Source organism: Meleagris gallopavo, chromosome 6 (assembly GCF_905368555.1).
Source record: "Meleagris gallopavo chromosome 6, MGAL_WU_HG_1.1, whole genome shotgun sequence".
Taxonomy (NCBI): domain Eukaryota; kingdom Metazoa; phylum Chordata; class Aves; order Galliformes; family Phasianidae; genus Meleagris; species Meleagris gallopavo.
Genome location: NC_139409.1, coordinates 21791620 through 21814883, shown reverse-complemented (window position 1 = coordinate 21814883; position 23264 = coordinate 21791620). Strand labels below are relative to the sequence as shown.

Genomic DNA, 23264 nt, shown 5'->3' with positions numbered 1-23264 from the left:
TCATTTTGGAAAAATCTTGCCCTTAGTGGACACATGCAAATAATGAGATACCCAGCAGCAAGATTGACTTCATTTATATTGTTGACTTCAAAGTATGTCTTCAATTCTTCAGACAAATGTTTTTAAAACACATCTCAGAGTAAATTTTGTCAGCAATGTTATTACGTAGAGAAGAAAAATTTCAGCACAAAGGCCAATGGTACAGAATTGTAGCAACAGGGCAGACTTTGAAATGTAAGAATATAAAGATACTTGGTGCCTCTGATCAGAATATATTAGACTTCAAACCAAGAAGTGAACAGAGACACTATGGCAACACATGAGTAACAGATTATTGACCACCAAAAGCACAGTTCTGAGAAATTAATAAAACCTTGGCATATCGAGATGCATAAGCAAAAACAAACAAACAACAACAACAAAACTCCAAACCAATGAATTCAAACACAAAAACAAACAAACAAAAACAAAACAAAACAAAAACTTGGAAACATCTGAAAAGAGTTGATCACTACTCAAAACCATTAATTAGGAAAATATTTTGAAAAAAATCATGCCTAGAAACATCAAATAAACATGTCTACCTAATATACGTTCAATATCTTAAGGAATTCTTACAGAATTAGTAAATATCGCAAACAAATTTAAGAATCTTTTGATTCTTTCTATGAAATACATCTAAGAACAGTTTGCTGTCTTTCCTCCTTTCTCTTTACAGGCTTACTGCTGTAGACAATTATAGGCGATGTTTACTCACTTTGCTCTGCATTCTGAGTTATTTCTTGCTTTTCAAATAAAGAAGAGAATCTTGGCAAATATTGGATGTTGACACACAACATAGTAACGAAAGATAGAAAACAGAACAAAATATGGACAATATAGAAGCAAAAATTGTTTTAGGAAAAAAGGGCTTTGTAAACTCTTAAGACAAAATGGGGATTAAAAGAACAGATTACTAATGAACAAGACATCAGATGAATTGATTAGCTTTAAAAATGGATTTTTTTCATTGGTGGAACAAAGTGACCAGAGAATGTTCCATGAGGTTTTTCTAAAAATCCTTCTCTACAGAGAAACTCAGAAGAGCTGGGATGTGATACGCCATCTCACAGACTGAAAACTGGCTGACAGACCATAAGGAAAGGGTAATGGTAAGTGGCAATGTACTGAGTTGGAAGGGAAGTGTCCAGCTGTGTGCCACAGGGATTAGTGTTAGTCACAGTTTTATTTAACATCTTTATTAATCAACTGGACTAAGGAATACACTGCATTCTGAATCAGTTCGTAGATGAAACCAAATGTGAAGACATCAGCAAAGCCAAAAAAAAAAAAAAAAAAATAGTACAAAGAGACTAAGAGAAGTGAGAGATGTGGACAGAAAATCCACCCACAAGATAGAGTATAGAGAATTACAAACAACTAATTCCAGGGGGCACTAAAAGATATATGGATTGCTTCAGAAATAATAGGCTAGCCATAAAGCCAACAAGCTCCAATCCACTGCTAGATAGAATTAATGTTGCACGATACAACAAGGATTATCTGTGCTGTTTTTGGCTGTATTTTTACAGTTGTCATGGATAGGAAAGTTACACAATGGTAACAGTGTGATTTTACTAAAGAAACAGAATAGTAGTATACAGAAGAAGGGAACAAAGGCCTTTGTGGGCCAGTTTAGGTTTATTAATACTTTCAACTGGGCCAAGAGGATGTAACACATAAAGCATATCAACATCACAAAAGATGGGGAATTATGTGTAAAGCAAAAATAAATTGAAAATCAGGATAGGCATTATAACAATGAGACTCTTAGGCAGTGCAATAATCTCTGCCCAAATGTATAGAAGCTGTAACATTTGTGTCGTTTACAATTAGAGTTAAAGAAACATTCACATTTAAATTGTTAAGAATTTTTGATCATGGCAAAGGAACAAACAGAGGAACTCTAGAACTCTTTCTCAGTCATTGGTTTCAATCGGGATAAATATAATTAATTGTATGAAGCTGGCAAAGCATAGAGCACATTTCAACTGCCCCACAAGCATTACTGAGCAGGGCTGAGAACTTTGACTTTTGCACTTTTCCACTTGAGCCCTTTTATGATGCCAGAAACATAAAATATAATATTAAGTGGGTTCTATGCATAGTAACAGACAACAAAAACAGGCACAGGTGCACAAACACACCTCTTCCACCCCCTGAAATCTATTTAATAAACCCCACGAGGCAGCGAAATAAACAACAATGACAACAAAAAGATGGTATTAGGAAGATAGAAAGAAAAGTCTCCTCTGCTGAGGAGGATCTGTGCCAGCAGAGGAGTGGCTGCTGCCTCGGCTCAAGCGCTCCTCCTGCTGCAGGGAGCTCCGCAGCGCTGCAGCCTGCCGACCCCCTGTGTGGCTGTGTACGGGGGGATCGCTGTGGGCTGCCCTGCCAGAGGCTTCTGTTGTATTGCATTTTATTTTTAATAAAATAGGGTAATAATTTCACTGTCTGGTAAATGGCTTTTTATTTGCATCCCATGTTAATGTAAGTTTCGTCATGATATGCATCCTAAGTTCCCTTGGGGAAAAGATGACTGATAAAGGAGGTATTTATAGGAAGCAGGAAACAAAATAGGAAATGAAAAAGCATACAGCAGTATCACAGCAAGCAAATCACTGGCAGGCTGAAGCAAGTTATACAGCTCTACATTTCAAACATGAAATCTCCTCATTTTGAGCCTGGCTTCCATCTTTGCCTCCCTAGATTGGTCCTGAGCTCCCCTGAGATGCAGGCAAAGAGACGGCGCCAGCACAACCACAGGGCACACTCCGACTGCACATTCATACGTGTATCACCCATCTTCAGCCAAAGTGCACTCCAGCTTCTGCACAGGCCTGCTTTTAAACAGGCTTGCTTTTGTCTGTTACCAATTACACTGGGGAGGATTTTGCTTTTACTGTGCTTGGGAGCTTGAATATTTTTTCAGTGGCACTACAGACTGCACTACAAGGAACAATGTAGCTCACAGGGTGGTGGGTGAAAGGGATAAAAATGACAATTAGAAGAATTTCCTCTTTAGAAAAAAACCTCACTAAGGCAAAAGTTTTCTTAAAACAAACAAACAACAAAGCAAACAAAACAACAAAGCAAACTAACAGCAAAAAATCCCATCCCCAAGTCTCAGCTTCTAACAGTTCCAAAGTCTATGTCATGGTTGAAATGAAATACAGATTCAAAGCAAACAGACTCATCTCTATCTGTTTGCTTTGCTTTGTTCAGGAAGTTTTCACAAAAGCAGTCCCAAAATAGACAAGGCCATCCTGGAATGCAACACTGTGTCCTCAAGAAGAGCGGTTGCAAATACAGAGGCCATTTTGTTGGAGAAAGAAATCCTCAGCAATGGGACTAATGGGACGTAAGAATGAAGTCCTACTTCGATAATAAATACTACATGTTAGGGAATCACGAAGTAGCAGTGCTATTTATGTAGAGCAAAATTTGTGTTTTCAATTGCGCCTTTTCTTTCCAACCTAATTTCTCACAGTGCAACCCATTATGACAGAAGGATCTGAAAAAGCTTTTTATATCCTAGCAAATACGTACAAGGATAATTAGTTCTCTTTTGTCATTTGTCCGTAAGGTTTTATTATTGTGGAGAAGCTTTTGCAAATTGAAAGAGGCTGCACTGCATTCTGAAGGCAGAGTGTTCTTGGATTTTATTGTGTAGAAGTAATTGAACAGAAAAGTTCAGAAAAAAGGTGAAAGTATAATTCACTATGGTCTCTATAGGAAGATCATATTACCACATCTTAATTATTTTTAGACCAGCATTTTATAATCACATTCCTCAATGTTAGGTCACATAATGTACATGAAGCTTTATACTAGAGGGAAGTCAAGGCAAGTTTCTTTTCCTAACACAATCAGCGTTTTCTACAAAACTTGTAACCAGATCTTATCCGGTAAATGTTATCTTTATAATTTTTAGATGTTTTCACAAACAGTGAGGAAACAGCCTCAAAAGGACTTAATTCACTATGTGTTACCTTCTGTTACATGACTTCCTCAAACACTGTCCAAAAGTGGGCTTAAATATTGACCTCTTCTGTTAGGGGATCTGATTCCTTATATAACAAGGGTGCTGGGTTTCACTTTGATATTGTTGTTGCATTCCACACTCTCTGCTAATATTCAGTTAGTCTGGGAATTAAAGTGTCACTGTCTTGTGTGCATCGTTATTCCATTACCCAGCTCTGCCTTTAAACTTCACATCTTGTGGAAGCTGATATAGTCAGTCAAGTGTAAACATTTCACCTTCAGTTTACATCTATGGCTTTCTGGGAGTTCTTAGGTTGGTGTTCTATTTTTTGCTGTTGTTGCTGATTGGTTGGTTCTTGTTTGTTTGTTTGTATCTTCTGCCTTATAGACATGAGCCCTGTTCCGTGGAATTTGGAAGAGCATTATTCTTCTACTAACCTATCCTGACATAAATTGTAGTTTATATTTTGAGGTAAGTCTCTCTGAAGATTTCTGAAACCATATAGTTATTCTTCCATGGGTTCCATAAAGGTCTCAAAAGATGTACGCAAATAACATAAAGGGGTGGACTGTGCTTACTTTTGAAAGACAGAGCAGTAAATGGCAAAAAACTGACTCTGTTTAGAAAATGAAAGATGTAATCTCTGGATCTGGGAGCACCAATTTCAATTCTTGCACTGTCTTACAGTTTCTGTGTGACAAATTTCTTAATATCTTTGTATCTCAACCCCCAGTCTATGAAATGCAGTAAAGGATTTCACCTCAGAGAGGTACTGCACAGATAAATATATTGTCCAGGAATACTGTTATGAAAAGAGGTTGTTGAAACTGTTCAGAAGAGTTTTTGTTGCCTCTGTCCACATTTGTAAGTATGAGTGGTGCAGAGTCGAGCAATTGAAAAGTACCATGGCCCTGTCTCTGACTGTTGTATACCTGCACTGGGTAGTAATATTTACTGTGGCAGAGATTAATAGCTGCATCAATGGTAAGACAATTTTCAGACAACCCCTTCCTCTCAATCTAAAATAACGCTTAAAGATACAGTTACAAACTTTCAAAACCCATCCTGGGATATTACTTTAGAATATATCCATAAAACACTTACTTCATACCATCTAGAGATTGCTGCAGAGATTGTCTAAAACACTTTCCTGCCACAAAGGCCTGATGCCCATGCTAGCCTCAAACTGCAAGAAGTCATTTCAATTAGTAACTTTATCCATCAAAGCTGAAGTTTTAACACACATGTATATCTTTCTAAGACCATTAACATTGTTCTTTAAGGTTTACCTATCAAAAGTGCTTAGCTAAATGTATAGAGAAAATGTATTTGTAATAAAATCAATATATATTTTAAAACAAAACATTATATGCTTTTCTTCATGTTTTAGGTCTCACACTTAACCCAATTATCCTTAAAACAATTCTGTTTTAAATAGAACATTTTTGTGACAGTCTTCAGCAAATTAGATCAGGATGTTAAAAAGGATAATTATTTTAGAATAGATATTGCTGTTATTTGAAACATCCTAATAAAAACAGAAAAATTCAAAGATGAATCAGTCTGTCAATGTGTAAAGTTTTATAGTTGAATTATAAACCAGGTCTTTATTATATGATGCCTATAACAGAAACTTAACTACAAACGTGTAAGCCACAGCACTCTAATACAGCACACAGATAAAGACTTACAGTAGAAAAAGGAAAAATCCTTTACATTTTGAATGTAAATGATACATCATTTTGGGGCTCTAAATATTTCCTATTATAGTAGAACTGCACATATGAAGCACTGAAGTTTGCATTTTTCCTGCTTTCAAATCCCTTCATTTATACTGAAAAATTGCAAATCCTTTATGCATGGAACATTGTAAATGTGTAAATATTTTTTGAAGGGGTTTCTTAGGAACAAAGAAGCTTTGAAACAGTCTGTGATGTGATCATAACTTGTGTCAATTATGAAGTCTCAGAGACTGAAGAGTTGGTTTAAGCAAACTGGGTTTTGTTCCTTTTTGATATTTAAAAAATATATCATGAAATTGAAAGTAATGTAAGATACCAGCTTTTAAATTCAAATCTATTGTTATCCTGATTTGTGCACTGGAGAAACTGTTAGGTCTAATTGCTGTTAAATATGGAAAAACAGTCAGTCCATGCTTGCAGAATGGATGGAATAGTGTAGCAATATCTATTCACATTACTCACGTATATATATGCCCCCAAGCAAACACATTCACATCAGTATTAGTTTCCTTGTCCCTCTTTCCCAATCCAAATCTAATTGCCTATGTTGTAATATAATTGCTTCTTCCAAGCTTTTGTATTTCATTAACTACTTTCAAAGAAAAGATGAACTTGCAAGTTTGTTCCTTGTCAAAGGACAGAAAATAGACAATTTGAGTAAGTTTTCAAATGAAAGCTGTGACTTTCAGGGAATTGCATCAGTCTAAGCAGCATGACTGAGGTAGAATAAGATGCTGCAAGATGCCTGCAATGATCACAAGAAATGGCAAGACTATTTTGAAATCTTCCCAAAAACTAACAGTAAGAGCAGCTATCCCTCTATTGCTCTTTGTATTATAAATAGTAGATAGTCTCTTCCACAAAAACCACTAAATTAGGCCTCCAGACTGAATTGGACTACCCAGCAACTTGTCTACAGACTGTTGAAAATCAGTTGACTATGGCAGGTGACACTCAACATTTGTGAAAGCCTGCACTGGCTTTGGGTCTGTTAGCTTTGTATCTCTAATTGCAGGAATTAAATAGTAATGGAGAGTTACATGAAAGGCATTATAGAAATGCAGGTTCTGACCAGAAGGATGGGCATTTGATGGCATCCCATCTGAGAACTAACTTCTGATTTTAGCAATGATCCTGGCATGTTTAAAGACTTCTTTTTTCATTTAACCACAATTTCAAAAATTTTATTTTGTTTGGTTTTAATGAAGAATGCCTTTGTGATTCAATCCACCATGTTGGACCAAATGGGATGGAAAAGACCAGAAATAGAAGGAATAACAGATTAGCAAATTGAGAATAAAACTAATCACCTCTTGGGCAGATGACTGAATTCTAGAGTTGTAGGCACATCTATTGTTAATAAATATGATATTGAAAAAGGATTTTGACTTTTACTGTTGGTTGGTATTACAGTAAAATTTGGAATGAGTATAGAAAAAAAAAAAAATAAAATAACAAGCAGAGGCCAATCCCTGCTGAAAAACAAAGAAAAAAAATTGTCAAAAGGAGGAGAAAAATTCTGATTTTTTCTGTCCAGAAAATTTGTTGATACAGTTATTATTCTACTTATTGAACTGAAACAGTATATGCTTTCTTCAAAGTGTAGGAGATCTTAATTACTCAAGACAGTGCTGCCCAAATATTCTGCGTACAAAGAATCTGCATGTGCTGAGAAATCTAGTAAACTTCACACAGATGGTGGGTTAGGCACGCCTGGTTCGGCAGGCAATGTTTCTGGATTTGGAGCACAACCCCTTTATATCAGCAGCCATTTGATGTAAACACAACAAATTTCAGGAAATATTAAAAGAAAAAAATAAATTCACATTGACTTTCTCAGTCAAATTAATTAAAATATACAACAGTATGGTTATTAACTCACAGCAAGGAACCTGCAATGGGGGATGATTGCTTGAAAACAACAATCCCTTCAAAGTTGATTAGAAAATCAAGATCATTTAAAAGTCTCAAAACATTTACAGTTGAAGATTCAAAACTGAGGGTCTGAAGCAATATGAAACATCTTGCAGTGAGTTCAACAACCTTGCTAGTTGACATTCCCATGAATAAAGTATTATGCAATGCAGTTTCTCCCTATTTACAGAAAATTGCCAATTCAAAAAACATTCAAAGTTGACAGAAGCAGGAAAGAACAATATTTCAGCAATTTTATATATGTACCATGATTAAAAAAGTTAAAGCCATTATAAATTAATTGGGATAACTTCAGATTGGTATGAGTCATATCCCCGAAGAGTTAAAAAAATAATAATAATTAAAACAAAAATGACTTACTTATTCCATGCTTGCCTAAGGTTTTTAGGGCTGTACTGTGTAAACCGTTCTGTAACAAAAAAAAGAAGATTGTACATTCAATTATCTATGCTAAAACCAGTTATTTTTATTTTTTTAAATATAGTTATTTACCCTCAATTTTCACCATTTTTATGCAACTACAGCAGCTCAAGTTCCTACACAGGGAAATAAAAACAACAGAGAAGCAATTGCCATACAAACACAAAGTTATTATAAAAGAAAAAGAACAATAACAACCAAAGATATGGCAAAAAACTGACTCACTGCAACATCACCACAAATGGAAACTGTTAAAAATATTTACAAAATACTTTTGACTGCTAGGAAAAAAAAAAAAAAAAGATGCCTGACATCTAAAATTAGTTTTATTTTTCTTAATCATGAATACAGTTCTCTATGACCTGTCACGTTTTCATGGTTCCCATGAGGAGTTAATGTGGGGCTGTGTGATGCGCAAAACATGATGGCTACATAAGAGTTCACTTTCTAAAGAACACATACAAATAACCAGCAGAGGTAACATGTTGGCAGCTTATTCAGATGTAATTACTTTCCCTCCCAGATCCATGAAAATCCTTGCTCTGCACTAGGGCTCTTGTTGGCTAAGAATGACGCTATGAAAACTGCTGCAAAATTGAAGAGGCCACACTGGGCTAATGCTTAGAACAGGAGTTAAATGCCTCTCAGTAAGGAACATATGCTATTTGGCTGGATGGCATTAGATGCTTCGTGGAAAGCCTTATCACACTAAAATGCAGACTAGTACTCACTCTGGCCATCTGCCCCAGCATGATGGCATTAGGTGCTCTGAATAAACTCCACATTTACAAAATATTCAAAAAAAAACCCACAAAAACATTCAATTTTGTTTCCACTCTACGAAGAGAATGAAATTTAATAGACGTACCGTACAGTTACAACAGTATTTTTACATATGTATCTACAGAAACAGGCTAGGCAGAGAATGGCTTCATCATCAGAGGGCTGGAGCACCTCCCTTGTAGGGACAGACTGAGAGAACTGGGGCTCCTCAGCCAGGAGAAGAGAATGCCTGAAGTACTGGAAGAGAGCTCATGGAAAAGCTGGGGAAGGACATTTTATAAGGGCATGTGGTGACAGGCTGAGGGAAAATGGCTTTAAACTGGAAAAGCGTAGATTTAGATTAGATATCAGGAATAAATTCTTCGCTGTGACGGTGGTGAGACACTGGAACAGGTTGCCAGGGAAGTTGTGGATGCCCTAAGCCTGGAGGTGTTCAAGGCCAGGCTGGATGGGGCTTTGAGCAACCTGGTCTAGAGGGAAATGCCCCTGCCTATAGCAGGGGGGTTGGAACTAGGTGATCTTAGAGGTCCCTTCTAACCCAGGACAAAGAAACAGTGTGCAGCATGGCAGTGCTGTGTACTGGATGAGACTGAGATACACATTAGAGTTCAGCTAATACGGCACAGGTTTGCACATTAGTCTGTGTTGGTGCAGAAAAGTGCTTGGTGGAATGTGGACTGAACTTGCTTGAAGAATCTCTGAAGAGCTAACTTAAATCTATGGAAAGACAGATCTTGATTTCACGCCTCGTTCAGGTTAGGTCAGATACTGGCAGAGATACATACACATTATTTTTTAAAGGACTGATAGAGGTTCATTCTAAGCAATTTAGCATATTTTCACAGTGAAGCACTGAGTCAACTATTTGGCCAAATTGCTTTTAGGTCCAAAGATCTGTTCCAGCTCTGCAAGAAAATGAAAAACTATTGCTATCCCAGATGAGATTTTACTACAAAACTGAAATATTGGAATCAGTTATGTAAATTCTGGGCATACACAATCAAAATGAACAGACTTTTCAAAGTGATCTTCCTTCTTTATGTTTTCTTTTTAAATAAGTACCTTATTCATCATATATGTATCAGGCAGTGAGAGGGGGAACTAGGAAAAACACAGTAAGGGTGAAGCCCTCTACAAGAGGCCGATGTCCTGAGTCCTCCATTCATTTGCTGTGTGACTGCAGACCATGCTTCTCCTAATCACTGATATCAACTCTTTCCCTCTACTTTAAAGCAGATTAGAAACTCCTCTCTTTAAATTCTGCAGAAGAAAGGAAAACATCGATAGAATAAAGCTCTCATTTTTCTCTACCAAAGCTTTTGGGTATGCCTCCAGCCAGAATTTTGTTAGCTTACACAGAGTAAATGGGACTACTGTGGCAATTAAGCCAGTCTCCTGTACATCCCAGCTCTTAATGTTTTTCTTAAGTAATCCTTCTTCAGAAAATAAAAAACAGAATAACAAAACCAATTATTTTGATTTTAGAGCTGCCAGAATAGAGGAGCTACAGCAGTCTTGTCACTGATTTTTTCCACCATGATCCAATTTTTTTAAGTCTTGAATTATGGCAACAAAATAATTGACAGACAACATGCCTGTCAATATCAACCTGCTAGTCACAAGGGAGACAAATAAAGAAGCCATTATCACCTTTTATCTGAGAATCTCCTTTCTGTGTCCTATTAGTGAGAACTGGAATTCAGTCTCACAACTACATCCCTAAGTTTTCCTCTGAATTACTTTTCAGCATGAACTACTTTCACATACCTACATGGATGCCCTGTCTGTTGTTACTAGGTGGATTTAACACAACTGGATTTAAAGCTATGCCTGTGACTGTGACCAACAGTATGAAATTAAATTTTATAATATTTTCAAGCATTCCATACCATTTTGGTATTTATTTTTCAGATGCTCCCATAGATTTGATAATAAAAATTAGTAATATTGGTTGGTAGATTTTGACTGTATGAGATCCTGTAATACTGCAGAATTACCTTGAATGCTCCTCCAAAAAAAGGAAACATTTGCCTGACACATGCTGCAAAAGGCAGCAGAAGAGGTGGGCAAAATCTCAGTCCAACTTTACGGAAGGAACCCAAAACTTTACTATTCTCTCAGAACCATAGGGCAAATGATCTCAAGTAGGAGTTCCCTACAAATATTTGCATCATCACCCACTCATGTAATCATGCCTCAGTGCAGACAAGCCACTGTCAAGTCTGCAGAGCACACTGTCTTGCTGTTATAGGTGCCACTCTTGTCAACATTTGAATTTTAAAAAAAATTGAAAATTTGCACATTTGCAGATTAAGACTTGGTTTAACATATTTTCGAATCTTTATAGTTCAGATATTTTCTGATTGTGATTATGAAATATGCTTATTTTGAATAAAAACATTGGAAGACAAACATGGTAAGCTCTAAAATACAGAGTAAAAAGCAGGATTTTAATTTACTTTATGCAAACACTTAAATACTTGCAAATCTTTTGGAAACAAATTCAGGAAACAAATATTGATCCTCTGATTTTTTATCCCAGATATATACCATCATCATCACGAGCTACCGTGTCTCACTGTTAAAGAGCTGGCTTTTCACATGGATGCCGTATTTCACTAGCCAAAGATGATTTGTCATTATGCGTAACAAAAGAAGGGAGACCTCACTTGTTATTTAAATCCCATAGCACCTAGAAGCATTCTTCCTTTTGCCTCTTAGAAGGCCAAGTTAGCTAAATTTTGATTAAGAAGTTGTTCATAATCAAACACCGTGTAAAGAGTGCCTTACACAGGATGCAGAAACAAGAACAAAAATACAGTATTAATATTCCTTAATGTGACAAAGTACCAATCACGTGATCATCCTGTAACATAACATTTACTCTTAAGCATTTAACAGAGCACAGACTGTAGCACAGGCTGTAGGCTGACATGCTACATCCACAACTCCAGATTACCACCCTAGAGTCAGCATTAACTGTTTTGTCGGACACCGAAGGTAGCCCACTGGGAGATGCTGGGTACACAAACATTCTTCCTGCAGCAGATGAATTTGAGTTTTGATTTGTTTCAGACCTTTTAGCATAACATACTCAATGCCTGTTGTGCCACAGAGGATTTTATGTCTCTGCCCCACAGATGAGTGCTATTGGAAAGAATAACAATCACAAAATGGAGCCAGAAGTGAGCAGCCAGAGGTAGGAGAGAGAGATTTCTTGAGCTGGTTAATATGACAAATCTGATGCATCGAAAAGCATGTTTTCAAGCAACTGCTCCCAAGCTATTTTCAGCTTGAAGATACACAAAACTAAAGGGAGGAAAAAAAAAAAAAAAAAAAAAAAAAAAGCTGGTGCCAGAAAGCTTATCCATTACACCCAGCTGCATTTAGTGGTTTTAGTAATAACAATATTTCTACAGAGCTTACCTCTTACTTTCTTTTTGTTTTCTTTAGACAATTGCTCTAAAGCAATTCTGTTATATATGCATATTTGTGTGCCCACATATATACCTATACGCTCTTCACTGCAAACATCATTATCTGCTCGATAAACACACTCCATCTGACAGCCTTGCATCAAGGGCAGGTTCAAACAGAAGAGAATTTCAGCAGAACTCACTAGTGAGCTTATTAGCAGACCACTGAAGAGCTACTGGTCTGCTGTGAGAATTGAAAAAATAAGCACTTGCATTTTAAGTAACATAAAGCACAATGAGGTTTAATTCTCCTTTATCTGTCAGAAAGACACATGAACTATTGTACCTTTGGCACATTCGCCTTGCAAGAACTTAGAATAGGCAAGAAGAGCTACAGAAGGATTAGAAACAGCTACATTTTGATTTTTAGCTCCTTTTTAACACTATTGATAATCAGCTTCTAGTCTAAACCAAAGAATTTAAAATGCAGTTTGACTTCAAGGCATTTTTTATGTTGCTAATCAAAACATGCTGGCTAATATGCATTCCTTGATTAATGTTCTTCTGTATTTAAAACCAAATGTGATCAGCTTAAATGCAAATATTTAAACACTACCATAATTAATATTTTGAAAAGTCTAGTGCACAATTTCTTTAAACTAGTTTTCTTTACATTTCTTTAAATTAAATCTGTAGTGACTAACATTGCACTGTGATATGTAAAACTCAGATATGCTATTTTTATTAAAGATTTGATCCAGAAAACATTTACATTATGTGAGCTAAAGACATGAAGACATTGTCCATTCTGACAAGAAAAAATGTCAAGCTCTATCTGCAGCTCTACTGTGCAATTTGAATTTTTACTGAAGTTCAACCAAAAGAGGAGTTTTATTGTAATACTGAATTAAACTTTGTTTTCTCTGTATACCAAGTATCTTGAGAAAAATTACTTCTGTTCCCTGCCGTCCATCCCCATTTCCTTTGCCTTTCCTCCTCTCTCTTTCAAAAGGGAGAGAACAGAGCAGAACACAAGGTGTGTACAGAGGAAGCAAGAGAAGCTGTCCTAGGATCTCTATTGAGTATGGAAAGGAAGTGTTAAGCTTATTAGCTAGCATGGTCTAAAGTACTGAACTGAATTACAGTACCATGTGAAATGGCTCTGCCTTTCATCTGGCTCCATTGCATATATACTAGTTACTTTAACATTTAGTTTGATGCAATTTCATTTTACGGCGGATGAAAACACCAACAGTGCTGCTTCCCTTGGGTCACCGATACCAGAGACTTGAGGAAACGTGTGCATATTACAATTTTGACAAAACTAAAAAAGAATGAGAGAAAATTCAAATTAATTCTTCTTTCCAGATACCTCTCTGAGTCAAATACTCAAATTCCTTAAGATTACACCTATGCCAGTAAATGAAATGTAGCTGGGACTTGCAAATTGCAACCACTGTAGAATGTCTGTGGTACTGCAGCACCCTCCCACCCCCATGATAGGTGTGAGACCTCCTCCTTAGTAGGCATGGCCCCCTGCCCATGATAACTCCCAAAGAATGCCTGAAAGTAATTATTTGGAAGATATAAACTAAAGGTAGTTGTTAAAGCCAAAAAATGCTCTAACAACTTAACAGTAGAGATTCTCCCTTTGCCTAGAAACATTTGTTGGCATCAGTCTAGATGGAAACAGGCAAGATATTGATTCAGTGTGTAACAAATTGTTGGCAGGTTTTGGTGAAAGTCTGTAGAAAAAACTGTTACTGAAATTTGGAAAGCTGTATGTCCTCATATGCAGTATTTGCATGACTTTGTGTCAAAGGAGTTTCTTCTCTCAATCCAGTCTGGACTGGATTAAATGAAGACTGAATTCTTTGATAAATCTTGGTTATCAGTCAGCTGTTAGAATACAGGTAATCAGACCCTATTTCTAAACTAAATCTATATTTATTGATCATCTGGGAAGCAAAGCGGAATTCCTCAGTCAGAACAGCAGCTCTTCAGTGATTTTGTCAGCCACACAGCCAGGAGTTTTGTTGTACTTTTTTTTTTTTTTTTTTAAATAAATACTAAATCCATGAAGTTTCTATCAATCTCTGGCAAACTCTGTAACCTTTGTCACAAAACTGCAATATTTCCTATGAATTCTGTTTTCCCTACATAGTTTCCTTTTGCTTTCTCCTTAAGGATAGTCTCTCTTTTTTTAAGTGTTTTCATCTTCACTTGACGGATTCTGTTTTAGAAAACAATAATACTCTGCAGATGTTTCTACTGTCTCATAAAAGGCATCCATTTCAGGTATATTACTTTATATTATTTCTGATAGTCTGTTGAACACAGTCAGATTCAGGCTCCCACATCACCAGCCCAAGACTAAATATGAAACTTTCTCTTACCTGGAGACGGTATTGTATATTGAGGTAAACAAACCACTCTCCTTGACAGTTAACATCTTTTAATGGCCAGCATCACCTCGTTTATCTTCTGACTTCTACCCCTCTCCTCACTGACAGGATCTTTCACCAAATCCCTATTCAACTTCCCAATATGGATATTACACATCAACAATTCCATAAAAATTAATTGAGAACGGAAGAGTAGAAAATTAAGTGTGGATGTCAATATGAGTGGCTTATCTTGCTCAGTTATTTGGAATAGACTCTGAATCCATCAGAAATGGCTGGAGAAAAAAGGAAAATTAGAGTCTAGACTAGGAAAAATGGGAGATTTAATGTAGATGGAGAGAATAATACACAAAATCCAGGAAGATTCAAACGTGGAAAGGAAAAGAGTCTGGGAGTGTTGGTCAGTGCTTGGATGAACTTGAGCCAGCAGCATGCCCAGGTGGCCAAGAAAGCCAGTGGCATCCTGGCTTGTATCAGAGATAGCATAGCTAACAGCACCGGAGAGGTGATCATCCCTCTCTACTCAGCTCTGGTGAGGCTGCACCTCAAGTACTGTGTTCAGTTCTGGGTCACTCACAACAAGAAAGACATCGAGGCCTTGGAGTGTGTTCAAGTGAAGGGTAACAAAGCTGGTGAAGAGCCTGGAGCACAAGTCTTACGGGGAGCTGCTGAGGGATCCCTGTTTGTTTAGTCTGGAGAAGAGGAGGCTCAGGGGAGACCTTTTAGTTCTCTACAACTTCCTGAAAGGAGTTTGTGGTGAGGTTGGGTTTGCCTCTTCTCCCACACAGCAGTGATAGGATTAGAGGTAAAGCCTCAAGCTGCACCAGGGGTGATTCATATTAGATATTAGGAAAAATTTATTTTCTGCAAGAAAATAAATAGCTACTGGAATGAGCTATCCATGAAAGTGGTGGAATCATCATCACTGGAGGTATTCAAGAAATGTGTAGATGCTGTGCTTAGGGACATGATTTAGTGGGACATATCTGAGGTACGTGGACAGTTGGACTAGATGATCTTAGAGGTCTTTTTCAACCTTAATGATTCTATGGTTCTATGAGGCTGGTAAAGAAGCAGCATGTTTTAGAACACTGCTCCATCTTGTAATTTACTCAAACTGCCTTCTATGTGAGGGCAAATAAGTTCTTTTCACAATGATCCTGATGGCTGGGTTTCTTTGGTTGTATCTGAGTACAGGAAGACACATTCAAGATTACAGCAATAATGACAGCCTCAAAGTAAATCACAGAAGTAAAACCCGAATCCTAAATTACGACATATTTCAGAGTTTTCAAATGCATTTTTTAGATCATTCATGAAAGTAATTTACTAAGCAGAATGTGTGCATGTGCGCTTGTGTGCATGTCTGCAAACACAAATGGTTGAGGCTGATCTTGATAAACTCAAAGAATAGGCCAAATTTTATCTATAAGTATCTCCCATATCACTTTCAGTATTTGTGAGATGGACTGCAATGAAAGATCTCAAAGCAGGCATATAAAATATAAGTTGTTTTCTCACTTTTCTAATGGCAAAAACAAATTACGTCCATTTTATTTCCATAGTTAAAAGCTGTTAAAATTACTGAGGTTAGGAGTTTAACTGATGTAGAGCCACCCACTGCTACCCTTAGAAATGCATCTCTAATTCAGAATCAGAAAAGTTCCTGCATATAAAGATGTCAGAGATCACCATTTATGCACTGGCTGCCTACCAGAATAATCAGACCTTTGGCCACTCTAGGGGAGAAGAGGCTAATGTCATGTTTTTCAGTCATTACTTGTTTCTCCCATTAAAATATGATTAGTTCCCTGCAGCACTGGACTGCGTCCTATCAAATCACAGCATGAAAATTAGTTATTTATATCTATGCAAACAAGAAATACAATGAAATCTTGTTTCTGCTGTCATCAGTCTTCCCAACTCTGTAGACATTTAATGTGCCCCTTTATTATTATTATTATTTTTTACTAGAGTTACTACTAATACATCCTGTTTAAATCCCATTGTTTTATGCTCACTTAACCGCTTAACTCAGTTTATGGCATCAAAACCTTCCCTGAGTGGACATTGATACTCTCATCACCAGTGCTGTCTTAAAACTCACAGTCCACACAAAGACACACAAAGCACAGGAGTTATTTAACCCTATATCATATATAATCAAATGCAGTAATTTCACAGATCTTAAAGAATAATGGAATTGGTTGAGAGCTGATGAGACATTTCAGGTTACTCTGCACTCTGGCTAAGGAAAGGAAAAGAGTAAGTTATCCTGAATGTATTAATCTAAGAAATAAATGAAATCATTCAACTTTGCTCTTAATAAATTATTCAGGAAAGAAAGGTGTTTTGGTCCCATAAACTTAGAATGCTTTGTCTAGGGAAAAACATAGAGGGTAACAATTTCAGACCAGTAGGAAAGGGAACATGGCTGGCTGAGCATTGGTAGATGGAGCCAGTCAGCCTTGCCATTGACAGAAAACTGCCATGTGCAGAATGGCACAAAGGAAATCTTTTTCTTAAGAAGCAACAGAGAACCTGATATCCATGACTAAACAGCTCCATTGACCCCATTGATCATCATCAGCATGAGCACACAGTGTAAATCCAGCACAGTCCATGGGTCAGAGCTCTGTGTGCAGAACCTGCTGCTAGTATCCTGGTGTGATCTCAGAGGTGATGTCTTTTGCTGCTCTCACAATTTCAAGTTCTACCAGCATAAAGTCCTATTACTCTTGGGATATTTAGACCAAATTTTGGATGTCCAGTTAGATTATTGTTTCTATTGCTGTATTTTTTATTTATTTTTTTTAAACCAAGACACAAAGGGAATGTAGAACAGTATGTGTTTCAAGCAACTACAGAGAAGTGCTTTTTCCTTCGGAGTGCTCTTAGACCTCCACAGTATATAGGAATTAAGGAGCTCAGCACTTTGCATTAACAGGTCCTAGAATCATTAAACAATTGCCTGATGGGATAATAATTATTCTAACTTGCAGATCTGCATACTTCAGAGGTGAAAAGGATCTGAGAGAACAAAGAGTACACTGAGCAGAAATTGTGAAAATACCAAATGACCATGTTCTGATTCAGGGGCACCTTCCCTCCTTTCCCCATTTTTATAACTGTTTTATACTCATAGCTGACAAAATTCTGGGACAGAGAAAATAAAAGCAAGCCTAATACAATGCCTGTCTAAAAATTAGATTTAATGGAGTATGCACTGTGGATTTATTTCCTGATGATCTTCTGTGGTAATAAACCCACATTCCTAAAGACAATTAGAAGGCACAGAAGAATTAAGCCAGGAAGTTTCTTGGCTGCCATCTACTGTTCAAAACTCTTGAATGCAGAATGTGAAGGAAAATAAATTCATAGAATGTACATCAGCATCTCCAGGTTTTCTCCTTGTCTTTAATCTCCCTGGATAACAGCAGTATCTTTGAAATGTTTTTAAAGACCACTAAATTTTTGTAAGGATTCTGCATATGTACTCACTTATTAATCAATAACAAATGAGAAACACAAAGTCTTCAATACTTAAATGTTTAATTCACACTAATTTAGGAAGAATACTGTGGATTGCATATATGCAGTAATGCATACTATAATGCATATATGTATTATAAAAAGGTGTGGCCAACAAGTTGAGTGAGGTGATCCTCCCTTTCTACTCTGCCCTGGTGAGGCATGGAAAAGACTGAGAGGGGATCTTAGCAACACAAGTATCTAAGGATGTCAAGAGGATAGGGCCAGGCTCTTTTTTGGTAGTGCCCAGCAACAGAAAAAGAGGCGATGGGTACAAATTGGAACATATGAAGTTCCATGCAAATATAAAAAAAACTTATTTATTTTGTGAGTTACAAGCAAAACAGGCTGCCCAGGGAGCCTGTAGAGTCTGAATATCTGGAGATATTCAAAACCTGCCTGGATGCTTTCCTTTGCAGCCTACTCTAGGGAACCTGTTCTAGCAGGGAGTGGATTTGATGATCTCCAGAGGTCCCTTCCAATCCCTGTGTTCTGTGATTGTGTAACTACACAGCAATAAGACCACAGAAGGGTAGAGACTGAAAAACTGTGTGGAAGTGTGCAGAAATGTCTGCCTGTCCTTTTCTCAAAGTTTTGTTTTATTACCAGAAGAAGCCCAACAATATTTCTCTCTCTCATTTTCAGAGCTGCCTTGATCTCTGTCCTTTTCAAGTCTTCTGCCTCACTACCCACCAGAAGTAGCCAGAGTTGCCATTACAATATTGCAAATCTAATGAACAAGACATGCTGGAATGAAAGAGGAATCTTTTTCTCTAAATTGGACATATAAGAGGACTTGGAAATTAGTCTTAATATCAAGTTTTCACAGTTTATGACAAAAGCTGAAGGGAATACTGTCTGCAGTAAAGAAGAACCAGGAGCCTACTGAGAGCCCTTAGGCATGCAAGGAGCAAGATATCTGAAATGTAAGTCCTGAATTAATTCTGTCAACGACGTCATTTATGCTGATGGAGGACAGGCCCCACATCAAACTTCATTGTAGCATAATGAAGGTGACTTTGTACTTATAAGTCTCTAGGGAACACACTCTTTGCTTGTTTTTGCACAAATGTATCAGATGGTAGTACAGATATTCAAGAATGGTTGTAGACTGTGACAACTTAGGTTATAGCGCCCACTAAAAAAAAGTAACTTGTAGAAAGTTACTAACAGATGATCTAGTAGTAGCTTCAGCTTTCACTAAGTCTTTCCCCTCTTCTTTGGTTTCCTTCAGTATTCCTTAAAGTTCAGAGTGGTCTATGGAAAAGTAAAAGCTAATTGGGAATCAGCCTGCCAAGTTATGATGCTCAGTAACAAAACATAGCAGGGGAATGCAAGCAGGTCAGGGCTTATTTTGTAATAAACAGGAGAAAAAGCAAAAGAAAGCAAAAGCAATTAAGCAAAAGGAAAAAAATCAATCAAACAAATAACAACACCTTGAGCACAATAAATAGCGAGGATCAAGAAAATTATGGTCTCTGCACTGAATTCAGGTCATTTGAATATTGTGGAGGTTCTTTAGTAAATTAGGAGCTGCCGAAAAAACACAAGGGATGCTTTCACAAGCAAGTTCCTAGACTGCGGGCAGAAATTACCTGTGGCCTGTATTTTCAGTTAAAGGAAAACGTGGATGAATGTGGTATTTAGACCTACCTGGTTTGAAATGGGGTAATGAATGGACTCCAGGCCACGTATCTTCATTTGGTGTTCCAAGTACCTGAGCACAACAGAAAAAGAAACAAACAGCTTTAATGGGAAATCATGATGATTCATTGCATAAAGCCATTCCTCCAAAGAGCTCAATGCACCTCAAAATCTAAACTGTAAATAGGCCTTATTATTATAGAAATATATTATTATAATTATTATAAAAAGATAAATTTACTGTGGTTACAAGGTACCATTGGAGCTAGTAAATGATGGTATGTTTGCATCAGACAGCCTGTTTGACCAATGCATGTTAAAGCTACTTTCCACTGACTAATTCAAGCTAATTGTATGGTGCAGAATGCTGATGTTACATAGGCTAAATTTTTGACCTTGGAAATAATTTCAATCCGTGTAAACTTAACTGAACAGACACTTAGTAACAGATGTCAGGATAGAAGATTTATACAGATGAAAAAACAGATGACTAAGAACATGATGTGAATAGCAGCCTGCTGAGATTAGCTGTCATTTTAAATGGATGTAGCAAGCTTAGAACAAGTGAATTTTTAGAAAATAAGAAATTATTGACTCATAAATTGTGTTTTGTTTCTATTCCCTTCAGCTTGTAGCACAAATCAGACTAACTTTTAGCAGGAAAGAGCTTAGCACTTCTCACTTCCATCTTATATGCTTTGCACACATGAAAGTTCAACTCCTGGTGTCTTTGGCACAAAAGATAAATTAGTTGAGAGAACAGCTATATTTAATTCTTCCACAATTGTTTTTACTTCATGATACATAAGTGACAGCACTTGCTTTAAGTGTGGCTGGGAGGAACATCTGAAATAGCAGCTCTAAAAATGGGATTCTAAATGAATTGCAGAATTTGGAAGTTCTCCTGTGGGATCTTCCCTGTTACAAATTTTCATACAGTTTCTAGCATCAATGAAAATCCTAGGGACTGTTTCAGTATTTGCTGTAAGCTCAGGCCCTGGAATAAAGGCTTGATTTTGTGAAGTGAATGCATCTCACACTGGTATTGTGCTCATTTTGCATTGTCATAAGCATAGAAAACCCCTCTGCCAGCCCTGCCCCTACCTGCACCACTGATGTTCTGAATAAATCTTTCATCCTCTGTAGCTTATGTCACTGTGACACTGTGTGGTGACTTACTCCAGCACAAAATGAGCACCAAGCTAGTTATTTGTGTTTATAAGTTAATGCTTAAAAAATTCTGTGGAAAATACACACACACACACACAAAATCTTCAAAACTGCCAAAAAATTATTTCATGCTATTTAGAAGTTGGCTTAATAATTTGAAGTAGAAGTAGTGGCTTCTTAGGCAGAGACAATTACAAGGTGAGTTTTATGACTCTAGGGCAACAAGTTCGTCAAGCAATTTACAGCATTGCCTGTTTCTAATATGAAAATAGTAACGCAAAGACACTCTACACAATGATTAATGCCTCAGATAGAAGAAAACACATCTAAATTGGACCGTTTGCAAGAATAGTAGGAACTGAAAGTGGAACATCAAGGTGTCAGAGAAACAAAGACATCAGTCTCCTTTCAATTAGACAGTATACATTCATGGAATTATTTGGAGATGCAAGTTCGCTGATTATATTTGTTAGTATTATTTGCAGAATCTTGCTGTCAGTACTTGTGAAACAAGACCTAATCAACATTTGAAAACTTGCCCTTCAACCTAGATCATCACAACACCAGAACTCACTTCATTATTGCTATAAATGCTTTGAGTGCTACTGCTAGCAGTGCTGTGATTAAACATAAAAGAAGTTAGAGACGCCGCTGACCCATTATTACATGATTAAATCAATTTGCTTTTGTAAGTAACTTTCACCTGCCCGGTACAGATGCACATGTACACTTGGTGTCAAGCAGCACCCAGACCAGGAGAGGGAGCCCGTGGATTAGAAACAGAGCTGCTTCAGTCTGCTTGGTTTAAACTGAGAAATGGGGCGGGCACTTTGCAGTCCCACTTGCAAGTGAGAGGAATATTCTCTCACAAAATGCTATGAACGTAGTAAAATTAGTCACACCTTTTCAAATACATATTTTCAATTTTATCTTATTTTAGATGAGATATAGGCAGCTAAGGAATTGCACAGCTGAATATTAAAATCCACTAACAAAATATGAAGCTTACAGTAGGATATTTATCAGACCAATTTAAGGTAGAACTCGGAGCTATGGAAATGGATTATTCTGATTTTCAACATAACAGTAGACCCAGCAACGGAGGGCTTGATGGGAGATCTCTTCTGTAATTAATATTATGTGATTCACAGTTTTTCTCTTTCACCAGTTTTCCAAACCATTCTTTTAATAACATTCCAGCACATCTGCTATTATAATGTTAAAGAGCCAGCTACAAATGAGTACTGTGCAAGGCATCACTCAGACTGCCTACAACATTTATACCTTCTGTCAAGGGTAGCGGCAGTTTAGAAACAACCAGGTTTTTCTATCATCTAAATGCCTGCCATTTCAAGGTAGGAGCAGCTGGTAGTTCAGGCAGTGATCCAGACCCTGTATTTCAATTCTCTGTACAAACACCAGAAAGATCATCCTTATTCCATACACATATTAACACGCACAGTGCAGAAATTCACAATATGTGACTATCAATCAACAAGTAAGGAGGAGAAGGCAGCAGGGAAACAACTGCGTTTTTAATAAAATGAAACAATCGCTGCCCACAGGTATGTCACCATAAAGTGATTTGTAGGCAGCACTTTGTGCAAGTAATGCTTCTAAGCAGCAATTCATCCCATTTTGATGAGCGGGTATTAGGCAACTTAAAGTGATGAGTTTTGACATCTGCTATAAACAAAGAAATGAGAGTTCATGTCACACTACAGTGGAAGATCTCCTTGGCTTTTGGCTTGCAAAAGAGAGTTAAGGGACCAATCTGAAGAAGGAAAGCAGAGCCAAACAATCTTCTGGTTTTACTTCAGAACACCATCCCATAGCTGTTAAGAGTGTTTGTCCAGACCCTACTTGACCACTGTCAACACCTTGGCACTGCAGGTAAATCTGATTACATGAGGGGTTTGCAACTGCTGTGGAAGATACAGGAGACCCAGCCTGTTGGATATCCACCTAATGCCAGCAGCTGTTACTTTGTGGCTGACCTCACAGTTGTGACCATTCTTTCATGGGCAACCACTTCTCATCCCAAGCATGCCACCGAGAGTTCAGTCTCTTCTACGTACTAACACCTTTCCTTTCAGTTTCACACAGATTCCAGAAACGAGAAAACAACTACTGCTGTCACATAATTCAAGCCCCTGTTTAAGAATGGAAATAGTCTTTTATTTATTACTGGGAA

The 23264-nt window shown here is 37.2% G+C and overlaps 1 protein-coding gene across 2 annotated transcripts in view; it reads right to left on the bottom strand.

The window, feature by feature from the left end:
* Nucleotides 1-23264, bottom strand: part of CDK14 (cyclin dependent kinase 14) — a 311233-nt gene that overhangs the window by 83020 nt on the left and 204949 nt on the right. For both annotated transcript variants that reach the window (XM_085227413.1, XM_085227412.1), the window contains exons 11-12: nt 19910-19973; nt 8062-8110 (exon numbers count right to left, since the gene is read on the bottom strand). In XM_085227413.1, the coding sequence (XP_085083539.1) occupies nt 8062-8110; nt 19910-19973 (113 nt within the window). The remainder of the gene's footprint in view (nt 1-8061; nt 8111-19909; nt 19974-23264) is intronic.